The following is a 13,225-nucleotide window of genomic DNA, read 5'->3' on the forward strand; positions in this document are numbered from 1 at the left end:
AATCTGCCCCAGTTTGGACAATTACACGGTCACCCCATCTAATAGTCTCTATCCTTAAGTCTCACGCCAGCAGACTTCAAGGATCAATCTCTGCCTGTCGATGAAAGGCATAGGAGGTAGTTAAAACAACATTCACTTTAATTATCATGAACATTCTTGACACATTAAACTTTTCTCTTTAGTTACTTTGTCCCTTTTATATGATCTACTAGTTCTGGTTAGCTTGGAGTTCAGACTGTTATCTTGCTGGATCTTAAGTCTCTACTGTTCCAAAAACCCGATCCATTTACTTGCAGTCAACAACTTTCCTGATTGTAAAGTTCTTGTCTTTGCTTCCTAGTCTTAACTACCTTTATTTCATCCTTGTTACTGAATGACTTTAGGTTGTCAGTTGTTTTCCCTCAGAACTTCCAAGATACTGATCTCTTTGTCTCCTATTGACGTTCTACTAAATTAGCAGTAACAGCTAGTAAATTACACTGGTAAATTAGCTGTCAATTTACTAATCACTGGTTTGTTAGTAAACCTATCTCTCTCTGGCTGTTGTCTTTGGTATTCTGCAGTTTTACCATGAATAGTCTATGTGTGGATTTCTTTTTATTTATCTTGATTGGGGATTTGCTGAACTTGCTAAATCTGAGATTTGTGATTTACCAACTCTGGAAAAGTCTCAGCCATTCAGATGTTGCCTCCTCCTCATTCTCACTACTACTTCCTTCTGGAAATCTGATGACAAGTGTTAGATCTTATTGCTCTATCCTCTGCGTCTCTTGCATATTTTTCTATCATTTTGTTTCTATGCACCATGTTCTGTTCAACGTCTGCTGCTCAGTCTGGCAGTTCACTCAACTCTTCTACTACGTCTAAACTCTAACTATTCGTGCTATGCACTTTTTAATCTCACCAGCTCCATTTTTCATTTCTAGGAGTTCTATTTTTTTTCAATTTTACATGATTATTTTAGCAGTCTCTTGCTTTACTCATGTTACCAATTCATTCTTATTTTCCTAATCACTTCAAACATAATTATTTTTATTCATAATTATTTTTATAATTACTTGTATACAAATAATAAAGTCCAAGGGGTGAAATTCTGCTTTTGTTTCTGCTGACTTGCTTCCTCAAGTGTTGTTTAATTTTTCTACTGTACACTAATAACTGGTGATGTGTCCCTGTGGGCGTTTTAAGGGTTTTAGCTTGAAAGTTTGTTCCACCATTAAAAACGTGTACATAAATCTGCCAAGCAGGCAGGGAAACCAGTAATGGGAGACCATTTTATTTCTCGGTTTGAGGTTTCTAAGACCACACAGGTGGTATATATATTTGAATTCCCAACTCTTACGTGCGCAAGACTGTGGTTACAAATTCTCAAAGGAGATTTCTCTTTCCTCTCCTCCATCACCTCATAAACAAGGTGAAGGCAGACCATCCTGACATCTCCCTTTGTTGTTGCACAGATTTCTTTTCAAGCCTTCCCATTTCACTGATCATATAGACTTCAAGAGTCAAGCCATAGGCAGGGATCTCAGCTCCAACTCCCTGCCTTTACAGACCCAAGACCCGGTCTCCCATTTCCTATGTGACCATTAAAATTCCCATGTGGCTCTACGTTCCAAGTATCTGATAAGTGCTTTGGGGAAATGGAGGCATCAGAACTAGCTTATCATCCTGGACTGCCGCTTCTAGCACCGCCCCCCCCCTTTTTTTTAATTAAATATCTGGGGACTTCCTTGTGGAATCTGCTCATTTTAAACGGTGTTTGCCGTATCTGATGAAACATTCTGAAGATTATCTTTCATTTCCAGGGAGGAAGGAAGGAAACCAGAAAGATCCTTTTATTAATTTCATGTCTCCTATGACACAGAAGCCTAAGGAGCTGGCACACCTTCTGACCACACTGAACGGTATTACAGAGAAGCACATGACCTTTAGTACCGGACTGTGTAAACAAGATATGTAATGTCCAGGATGAGGTAAAACTAGTCAGTTAGAAGCCTTCCTTAAGAACATGGCCCCCGCTGGCAGTGAATAGGTGAACTCAGGAGCAATTAAGAGAAGAAAGGGATTTGTTTACAAAAGTAAACTGGTTTGGAAGAACTGCCAGACACTAAAGTTCAAACTAGTTTGCTTTTGGTATACACGCAGACCTCGTTTTATTGTGCTTTGCTTTACTGTACTTCACAGATACTGCGTTTTTAGAAACTGATGGTTTGGGGCAACCCGGCATTGAGCAAGTCTATTGGTGCCATTTTTCCAACCGCATTTTCTCGCTTCATGATTCTAGGGCATGTTTTGGTAATTCTGGCAATATTTCAAACCTTTTTATCATTATTGTATTTGTTACGGTGATCTGTGAGCAGTGATCTGATGTTACCATTGTAATTATTTTGAGGCACCACAAACTGCACCCACATAAGACTGCAAGTTCAATCTATAAATATGTGTGATCTGACTGCTCCATCGACTGGCCATTTCTCCATCTCTCTTCCTCTCCTTGGGCCTCCCTATTCCCTGTGACACAACAATCTGAAATTAGGCCCATTAATATAACCCTACAATGGCCTCTAAGTGTTCAAGTGAATGGAAGAGTCCCACGACTCTCCCTTTAAATAAAAAACTAGAAATGATTAGGCTTAGTGAGGAAGGCATGTCAAAAGCCAAGACAGTCTGAAAGCTAGGCCTCTTATACCAGACAGTCGGCCAAAGTGTGAATGCAAAGGGAAAATTCTTGAAGGAAATCAAAAGTGCTACTCCAGGAAAGCAAAACAGCCTTACTGCTGACATGGAGAAAGTTTTAGTGACCTGGATAGAAGATTAAACCAGCCATGACATTCCCTTCAGCCAAAGCCTAACTCAGAGCAAGACCCTAATCTCTTCAATTCTATGAAGGTCAAGAGAGGAGAGGAAGATACAGAAGAAAAGTGTGAAGCTAGCAGAGGTTGGTTCATGAAGTTTAAGGAGAGAAGCCATCTCTATAACATAAAAGTTCACAGGGAAGCAGCAAGAGCTGATGTAGAAGCCGTAGCATGTTATCCAGAAGATCTAGCTAAGATAATTAATGAAGGTGGCTACACTAAACAACAGATTTTCAGTGTAGATGAAACAGCCTTCTACTGGAAGAAGATGCCATCTAGGACCTTGATAGCTAGAGAGGAGAAGTCAATGCCTGGCTTCAATGCTTCAAAGGACAGGCTGAAGCCAGGGCTCACTTAACCATTCTGAAAATCTTAGGGCCCTTAAGAACTATGCTAAATCTACCCGGCCTGTGCTCTATAAATGGAATAATAAAGCACATCTGTTTATAATATGGTTTACTGAATATTTTAACCCCACTGTTGAAAACTACTGCTCATAAAAGAAAGATTCCTTTCAAAATATTACTGCTCACTGACAATGCACCTGGTCACCCAGGATGTCTGATGGAGATGTTCAATGAGATTCATGTTGTTTTCACACCTGCTGACATAACATCCATTCTGCGCCCTGTGGATCAAAAAGTCATTTAGACTTTCAAGTCTTATTATTTAAAAAATACATTTTGTAAGGCTATAGCCCCCACAGATAGTGACTCCTCTGATGGATCTGGGCAAAGTCAATTGAAAACCTTCTGGAAAGAGTCACTATTCTAGATGCCATCAAGAACATTCCTGATTCGTGGGAACAGGTGAAAATATCAACATTAACAGGAGATTGGAAGAAGTTGATTCTAACCCTCCTGGATGACTTTGAGGGGTTCAAGACTTCAGTGGAGGAAATAACTGCAGTCATGGTAGAAACAGGAAGAGAACTGGAATTAGAGGTGGAGCCTGAAGATGTGACTGACTTGCTACAATTTCATGATAAAACTTGAACAGATGAGGGGTTGCTTCTTATGGATGAGAAAAGAAAGTGGTTCCTGAGATGGAATCTACTCCTGGTGCAGATGCTGTTAAGATTGTTGAAATGACAACAAAGAATTCAGAATAGTACAGAAACTTAGCTGATAAAGCAGCAGCAGTGTTTGAGAGGACTGACTGATTTTGAAAGAAGTTCTACTGTGGGTAAAATGCTACCAAACAGGTCTGCATTCTACAGAAGAATCGTCATGAAAGGAAGAATCAATCAACGTGGCAAACTTCACTGCTGTCTTATCTTAAGAAGTTGCCACGGCTACCCCAATTTCAGCAGCCACCACCCTGCTCAGTCAGCAGCCATCAGCATCAAGGCAAGACCCTCCACCAGCAGAAAGACTGACTCTCTGAAGGCTCAGATGATGGTTAGCTTTTCTCAGTAACAAAGTGTCTTTAAATTAAGGTATGTATGTTGTTTTTTCAGACATACTGCTATTGCACATTTAATAGACTGGAATAGAGTGTAAACGTAACTTTTATGTGCACTGGGAAACCAAAAAATTCACGTGAGTTGCTTTATTGCAATATTTGCTTTATAGCAGTGGTCTGGAACTGAATCTGCAATACTTCCGAAGTATGCCTGTATGCGTGTACTGCTTATTTGTTTTATAGCAATAGAAAGAAAAAATCCTTTTTGAGCCTCTGTTAAATTCATGCTAATTTACTCACATTAATTCTTAGCCCTATGAGTAATGTGTACAGATGAAAAAACTTGAGGCTCAGAGACAGAAACTGCCATCTTTATGGCACAGCCAATAGGCCATGGAGCTAGGGTTCAAAGCTAGGTACGCCTGTGCTATTTCTATACAGCTGACACAGGCCTCTAACAGTAAGGCCTTGAAATACAAAACTCACTGAACTAAATAAATAGTAGCGGAGTCAGCTCAAACAAGCCAATGCATTCCGAATTTGGATGTCAAAATCAGGAGTTGTTCAAAAGAAACGACTCAGTTCCATCTACAGTAAAGGATTTAAGCAAAGTACTCCTGCTACTCCAATTGCCTGTCTAAACTTTTCAAAGGGCGCTCTTCCAAAAGAAGCTTAGGAGGAAACAGATGATCTCCAACACCATGCCGATTGTTGAGTGGCAGTTTGGAAGGTAAGGGAAAGAAATCGTTTTTTTGTTTGTTTGTTTTTTTAACATTTATTTATTTATTTGGCTGCACCAGGTCTTAGTTGCAGCACGTGGGATCTTCGTTCCAGTGTATGGGATCTTTAGTTGCGGCATGTGGGATCTCAGTTGCGGCATGCGTGTGGGATCTAGTTCCCTGACCAGGGATCAAACCCAGGCCCCCTGCATTGGGAGCACAGAGTCTTAATTGCTGGACCACCAGGGAAGTCCCAAGCAATTGGTTTCTTTAAAAGTACTTTAAAATCAGTTTTTATGGTAAAGAGTCAAGGAGTGGAAAAGTTCAAGGCAAATGGGAGACAAAGCTGAGAGGGGAAACTTTACTGTATAACTTTTTATATTTTCTGATTTTTGAGTCATGTGAATACAATTACATATTCAAAAAATTAAATTTTAGGAAACTAGTCTAAAAGTCACTTCCAACCAACTGTTCGAGCTACTCTATGTAACAAGAGAATAAAAGACTAATGAAAACTAAGTAAATAAAGTTCTTTCACTTCCATTATGCTTATTCTCCACACTATGAATGTTCTCTCAAAACATGCCAAATTTTTAAGGTAAAGTCATTGTTTCATTCTAAAGAACTAAAGTAAAATCTTTACAGTGGCTAGAACAGGGCGCCAGTGAAATGAGAACAATTTAGTGATTTCTTTAAATCTATTTGCTGAAATCCACCTAAAAGACAGTCCATGTGTATCACACATCAATGCCAGTTTAGCCCTGGCTTCACGTACCTTTAGGAAAAGCAGGTTTAACGGCCATCCTGCCAACCAGGCATTCTTTCAGCATGGATTCATAGTTGACCCAACGATGAACCTGGTGTGGGAGAAAAATAGCAGAAAAGCAACATGACTCTAACTCCATGAGATGCCCTAATTTTTTTCTGATGAAAACTAAATATTCTTACAGGGCTCTGAAAAACTAAGAAGCAGATTCAATTAGCCAACAAGGAAGTGACAAAATGGGAGCATATATAGGGACTTTAGAACAATGTTCTCAAAGTGTTGTGTACAGACCTCTGGAGGTTACTGACGCCCTTTCAGATACCCACGAGGTCTTGATTAGTTTCATAATACTAAGATGTTATTTGCCTTTTTCTTGTACTGACATTTGCAGTGATGTTGAAATAGCAATGGTGGGTAAACCAGTTTGCATCTTAGCACAAATCAAGGCAGTGGTCTCAATCATTACACTGCTTACCACCACAGACCCATGGGGCTGGAGGGAGTTGGTTTCACTTAAGAATATCCTTCATGAAGTAGAAAAAACAATTAATTTTCTTAAACCTCAACCCTTGGTTACAGGTCTTTTTTATATGCTGTGTGACAAAATGGGAAGTTCTCAAAAACACTTCTGCTGCTAAGTAAGATGGTTGCTGCAAGGAAAAACACTTAGGCAACTGTTTGATTTGCCTATTAAACTGTGTTTTTTCTTGAAAGGCTATTTACCCATAAAAGAAAAAGAATGACCTATAAACCAGTTACTCAGACTTGGGTATCTGATAGACATTTTCTTCTAAATGAACAAAGTGAGACTGTCACTTCAAGGGAAACAACTGACAGTATTTGTTGCCAGAATTACTAGTGGGAATTAAATTTAAACCACCTTTCTGGAAGGCATCTTCTCAATATATATTAAGAGCCTTAAAATATGCAGCTCTTCCCTTCAGTAATTCAGGAATTTACCTGAGAAAATATTTGCATATACACAAAGATGCAGGCACCAGGATACTCATCATAGCACTAGTTATATTAGCAAAATATTGGGAACAACCTAAAAGTCCAATTGTAAAAGACCAGTAAAGGAAAATCATAATATATTATTCCATGCTATATAATCACTAAATAATCAGGTCAAATAATACTGATACCAGAATCTTTATGTATGTTCCTGAGTAAATAAATATACACGAAAATATGTAAAAAATATATATGTACTTATAAATGCACACTAATTAATATAACTTGAAATTTTATTTACCAAATAGTTATGGAGTCTCCAGTAATGTGTAAAGCACCATCTCTGGGGTTATGGGGTTGGGTAGAATTTTAACAGATAGATGAAGGAGAAGGATAGTCAAAGAGACAAAGGTATGGGGTTTGTCTATCATGGAACTGGTGATTTGCTCAAAGCACTTCAGTTCCAAAGCAAGTTGCATGTTGAGAATATTTACCTTGATACATTATTTTTAGGCCCTCAAGTGCCAGAATAATGACTTTGAATTTATTACACTGTCATTGGTGAGCCTCTGAAACTTGTTGAACAAGATGCTAAGACGATTGTCTTTAAGAATACTATTCTAGCTGTCATGTTATCTAAATTGGTACTGAAGGTAAAGATACCGGGACAGTATTAAAATATTAGGGCTAGAGAGGGTGATGACGACTTGACCTAAGACAGTGGGAAGACAGAAAAGGTGCAATGTTTAAAGACAGCATCATAGAAGTTCGCCAGTGATTAGATGTTGAGGCACATTTGTTACCAAGACTGTTGCCCCAGAACCATACTCCTGCCCCTCCCTCAGATGGAAACTAACTGCCCTTATCGAGTTTCAGGCCTAAATACAAAAGGAGGAAGCTGCTCCTAGAGAAATTTCTAAACAACTGGTTAGAACTAACGAGGCCCAAAATGGCAGAAGACCTAAACTCCGGTGGACCTTGAGCCTCATTATACACTCACTGTAACACATTAGCATGCTATAAGTGACACACCCACCAGCGCCATGACAGCTGACAACTGCCATGACAACAACCAGAAGAGCCCAAAAAGGGACTGAAGAGGAGTGTGGCCTCAGCTCCTGGTCCAAACACACCCCCAGTTCTCGGATAAGTCATGAATATTCCTCCCACCCTCTACTCAATTCCCTCCATTTTACCTCAACCTTCCTATACATATGGTGTCTCAGCCTGAGTCAGGTTGAGAAGTTGATCTGCAAACTAGTTCTTGCTTCTCCATTCTTTGGCCACCGAAGAAAGCTTGTGCTGTTCCAGTCTCAGCACTGGTTTTGTTATTGGCTATACGAATCCAAGCAGAAAAAGAACCTCCCAGGCTGAGACAAGGGATCTCGACCTGGGCCAAGACCCTGGCACAGGTCCAGGTGACCACTTCAATAATACAATGAGAGAAGGTAAAGATTACTCAAGTGGTTTCAAGTTCCCATTTCCAGAAACAGGAAACAGTAGAAAAAACAAAGGGAAGAAGATGAGTTGATATTATCTGAGGGCACACTGAGTTCAATTGCCAATAGGTTTTCAAATCGCCCATCAGCCAACTGGAAATACGAAACGAGAAGTCAGAAGTGAGATCAAAACTAGAGACAGAAGTCTGACGATAAAGAGATTACTTAATATTCTTTGTACAACTCAAATACTAGATATTAGAGATATAAGACACTTCACCACTGTTTCTAGAATTTTATCAAGTTGTTTACTTCTATGGTGAGTAAAAGTCATAAATAAACATCACTGGTCTTATTAAAGACAAGGGGAATGCAGCAATCTGGTAACTAAAGTGTGGACAAAGGGTGTAGCCTGACATTTCAGTAATCAAAGGATGTCGCAGCCATAAAGCCATCAAGCCACTGCAGCCGTCCCCAGTGGTGTGGCCTAAGAGGAGTTCAGCATGGAGAAAAAGAGGATACTGGCCCTAGAGAGTTAAGGTGCATATTAAAGGAACAATTTCAACAAGCCCAGACTCTTGCATCTTCCCATACACAGAAAAGCACTAAAATAATTAACTGAGATGCCTGCTTTTTGTGATTAGTAGTAATGTTTCGATGTTCTACTACAAGTTTTTTCCCAGCAAAAGCTCCTATATATCCTGGTTTCTCCCTTACCTCTTTGGAACAGTTTCTCAGAGCTATCTGAGAGGCTGTTTCCAGACTACAGTCCTCAGTAACGCCTCAAATAAAACATAATTCTCAACTTTTAGGTTGTGCATTTTTTTTTGGTCAACAAAAGTACTGTTGAAACTGCTAAAGAATTTAACAATATAGCAGTTCTTGTGACTTCCCCAAAACAAGCTTATTTCAATAAGGTCCATATAATCGCACAACACTAAGAAATATGAACAGGGCTAGATGTTACCGGAAACTCGTCTTGTGGAAGAGTACATTCAGCATCAAGAGGTTACAGGTGCCAGCTAAAAACTGGTACTTGCCATCTTGCCTCTTCAAGGACTAAGTCACTAGCCACTGCAGCTGCTGACCTTCAACACCCCCCGAAAGGAGTGCAGGGTGGAGAGCAGGAATGACGCACTCTGTACTCTGGGAAAAACTGGCAGAACAGGCCTTCGGAGAGTTAGATATTTTCAGGAGATGGTTTCATGACCCCAAATTCCTGCATCTTCTCATGTCTAGAAAAGCACTAAGCTCATTTAAGGTGACATCTGCTCCTCGTAACTAGCCGTAAGCATCTGCCAAAATGTGTGCCTGACTCCACGCACCCCGCTTCACTAAAATCATACAATACTGACCTCTCCCTCTACCTCTTGGGAGCAGTTTCTCAGAGCTCCCTGAAATGCTGTCTCCCAGGCTACAGTCCTCATTTCGCCCCAAATAAAACTTAACCCACAACTCTCACATTGTGAATTTTTTTTTCAGTTGACACAGGACAGATAAAAGTATGGTAGACAAGTTTTCCGGCAAATATTCCCAAACTTTCTATTTGGCTTGCACGGCTAGCCAATAACAAATATCAAATGACAACGGGAATTTAAATCAGCAATGAGGACCTCCCAAGGAGAATCCTATTATCACCAACGGGTAAAAATGACTTTTCTCCAACCCAGGAAAAATATTAACAGCAAATGAGATTCGGTTATTTAAGCAGATGCACGTAAGTACATTAAAATACAAAACAAATTGTATTTCTGGTATCCTGGTCAAAAAATAAATCCTACAACGGATGAGAAGGTAAGAGGAACAGAAATCAAATTTCATTTGTTCAGAACGCAACTCTAAAAATAAGCCAATCTGATTCAAGTATCTCAGATGGTAAAAATCCAGTACTACAACATGGTTAATCATCGCTAAAATACAAAATAAAGCATTTGTGAGACAAAGGCAAATTTCTATTCTTCTCAAGATAGTTGTTTCAAAATAGCAGTGCAGCCAATTGATAGTAATTAGCATATTCTACATGATTTTTAAACAGTATAAGAGCTAATCATTGTTTTTAATAAATATAAGGGGGAAAAGTGACTAATTTAAATATCTTTTGACACATACTACAGAATCTCTGCTATCTCTAGGAAAAATATGTTTTCTATTCATTAATGATCTTTCTACATAATATGCAGACTTAGTACAGCAAGACAGGCTGATTATGTAACAATCCCCAAATGAGCAAAGAAGCTAAGGGACTTGTTATTTCCTCTAATGGTCACTGCCTCCTATAAGTCAGTCATCACCATTATCAAAATTGATCAAAACTGAGTAAACAGTTGCCAGCAGAGAAGCAGCAAACACTTAAGAGTAAACTCCCAGATACAGATCTGAGAGCAACTCTAAACTGTTAGTAAAATAATTCAAATTAAATGAACAGTTGTTACTTATGAGCATCTTCCCACACTTCAAAATTTAAGCCACACGTCTGAAATTTATGCCACTATTTTCTTTCTTTCTACCACTGTCTCACTGCTGAACCTAAGAGCACTCTTCCACTGTGAGGGAATGGTCACTTTCAGCACCTTACCTGGTCAAAAAGGTCAGTACCATCTGATCCCGCTGCACTCATAAGTTCCTCTTCTCCACCAGGGTGATACTCCATGTACGGGCTGACATTATAAACAAACCCTACATCAAATAAGGAGAAATAACACCCTAAATGAACTTCTAACAAACTGCACAAATTAGAAATCGATGTTTCAATAAATTTTTCCAAATACATTCCATTTAACAAACCATTATTTAGAAGTATTAAGAATATGAGGGGTCTGAGATTTCACCATACTTGCAAGCTAAAAAGTTAGCCTGCCAGTTTCATGGGTCCTGACAGAAAACACGAGACTCCCAGGTTAGAAACAAAGGAGAGCTTAGTACTTACATCAGTAGAGGTAACTAGAATATCAGCATCTGCATGAGTTCCCTGAACCCCAATTCCCACAGAGCTATGTGAAGAGGGCCAGATAACACCTGTAAACTCAATGTGCTTCATGACGGAAGAGCAACCTTGAGCTTAGGAAGCTCGAACATTTTCCGAAGGGCAGTAAATACACCTGGCCCTTTGCTCTGGAGGGAGACATGATCGCTATTATACTGAACAGTAAGCAAAGCTGTCCTTTGCTCTAGAGGGAGACACTCGCTCTACCATCTAAGGTTGTGCACTACACAAACATCCCTGAAAAGACTGCCTAGAACAATGACAGTCTGCGCGTCTGCTCGCAAGCTATGCAGGTGCGCAAAGACCTATAGAGAACTGCCTCCTAAGGCAAAGAAATAATGAAACACCATATATAATATTTAACAGTTCTCTCTGCCCCCACCTCTCTCTCTCATATTACCACTTCATCGTCCTCTACTGCCCTGGCAGGAGAATCTGATGAAAAAGAATGGAGCTGTCACCCATATGTTGATCATCTCAGCAAAGGCCGAGATGGTGACTGGGCCACTGAGGCACAGTCTGCGAAAGCAAGCACAATTCTTCTCTGCAGTTGCCCAAGGAACCAAGATTATTATTTAGATCTTAATAATCCTTTCATCTTCCCCAATATTTACTTTATCTGTTCATATATTTAACTATGTTTTTATTTTTTAAGAAGAAGGAACAGGGAACAAGAAATATAGGAGAATAGCTCAATGAATAGTCTACCCAAGGAAGTGAATTCTTTTAATCCTTCACTTGTAGTAAACTAGACAGCAGACAAATCCAGCCCTCAAGACTCCTCAAGAGTGCAAGGAGGACAACTGGTTTTCTTATATCCAGGACTATTCCTTATGTAATGACTTCCATGAATTTAAATAACCTCAGATAATTTAAAATGTTCATCCTATATAATAATCTTGGAAGGAAAGTAGTCGAATTTCAGACTCAAGAAAGGTACTGTAATTTTTCCACCAGTTTAATTTTGGAAAATAATCAAGCAGTCCAGGTTTCTTTATAAAATTGCTTAAAGGCAATTCACAAAAAGAAGTAAATTCACAAAATCTTCCAGCAGGCCTCCAAAAAAGTCAGGAAAAGAAAAAAAAAAAAAAACAACTGGCAGAGTTCCCCTGTCTCTCCTTCCCCATTCACCTTTCCCCACCAAATTTAGAAGGAATTTTTGCTATTGTTTAATGCTCCAAATTCCACAGACCACAAATGTCTGAAGTAATGATTAGGATCAGAATTATTCCCAATAGGCTTTTAAAGATACAACGTCTAGTTTACTGTTTAAAACTGCTCGTTGAAAAGCTTAGTTCAAGGATCAATATCATTCCAGGTATAACCTGAAAACTAACGTTGCCATTTTACACACAAAGAACTCTTCCATCTTGGCAAACGCTGCCTCTGGTTTTTCACGTATATTTTTATTTGTTGTAATTTAAATCCCAACTGCTACTGATAAAGACTATGGGCACCTTACAGTAATATATTAACTTTAAGTTTGTGTAAGTTTGTGCGTACAGATTTTAAAAACACACACTGAAACATGTAAAAGAAAAGAAAATATACCAGTTGCCTAGCCTAGCTAACAGTTTTACTATGATTGAGCAATTAAATGTGGTCCTGAACTTCCTAGCAGCTAAGGCCAAAGGAGATACTAGTTACAGTGGTCTCATTACCAGATCTTAAAAAGTACTAAAATGGAACAAACAAACAGAGACTCATTAGTTATTTAAAGGCAGAAGTCTCCCTTCGAGTTTTTGATATTGATATTGCAAAGATCTGAGTCCCTATACAGAGGCCGTGGACCACATAACATATAGTACAATTTAACAACATGCAGAAACATTCTTCAGGTAGCATTCCTCCCATCCTCTCCAGCCTCAGGTAACCACAAAGGTACTTTCTGTCTCTTTAGATTTAAATATTTCGGGCATTTCACATAAATGGAATCACACAATTTGTGGTCTCTTGTGTTTGCCTTCTCTCACTTAGTATACTATTTTCAAGGTTCATCCACGGTGTTGCATGTGTCAGTACTTCAGTCCTTTTTCCAGCTGAATAATATTTCATGTATGGATGGGCTACATTTTAGTTATCCATCCATCAGCTCGGGGACATTT

The 13,225-nt window shown here is 39.1% G+C and overlaps 1 protein-coding gene across 6 annotated transcripts in view; it reads right to left on the reverse strand.

Annotated features, from left to right (window-relative positions):
• Positions 1 to 13,225, reverse strand: part of LOC101277426 (cytochrome b5 reductase 4) — an 84,260-nt gene that overhangs the window by 47,534 nt on the left and 23,501 nt on the right. For 5 of the 6 annotated variants that reach the window (XM_033428515.2, XM_049695357.1, XM_033428512.2 and 2 more), the window contains exons 3-4: positions 10,713 to 10,813; positions 5,754 to 5,835 (exon numbers count right to left, since the gene is read on the reverse strand). In XM_033428515.2, the coding sequence (XP_033284406.1) occupies positions 5,754 to 5,835; positions 10,713 to 10,813 (183 nt within the window). The remainder of the gene's footprint in view (positions 1 to 5,753; positions 5,836 to 10,712; positions 10,814 to 13,225) is intronic. The other variant, XM_033428516.2, reaches the window with a different exon arrangement.

Source organism: Orcinus orca, chromosome 12 (assembly GCF_937001465.1).
Source record: "Orcinus orca chromosome 12, mOrcOrc1.1, whole genome shotgun sequence".
Lineage (NCBI taxonomy): Eukaryota > Metazoa > Chordata > Mammalia > Artiodactyla > Delphinidae > Orcinus > Orcinus orca.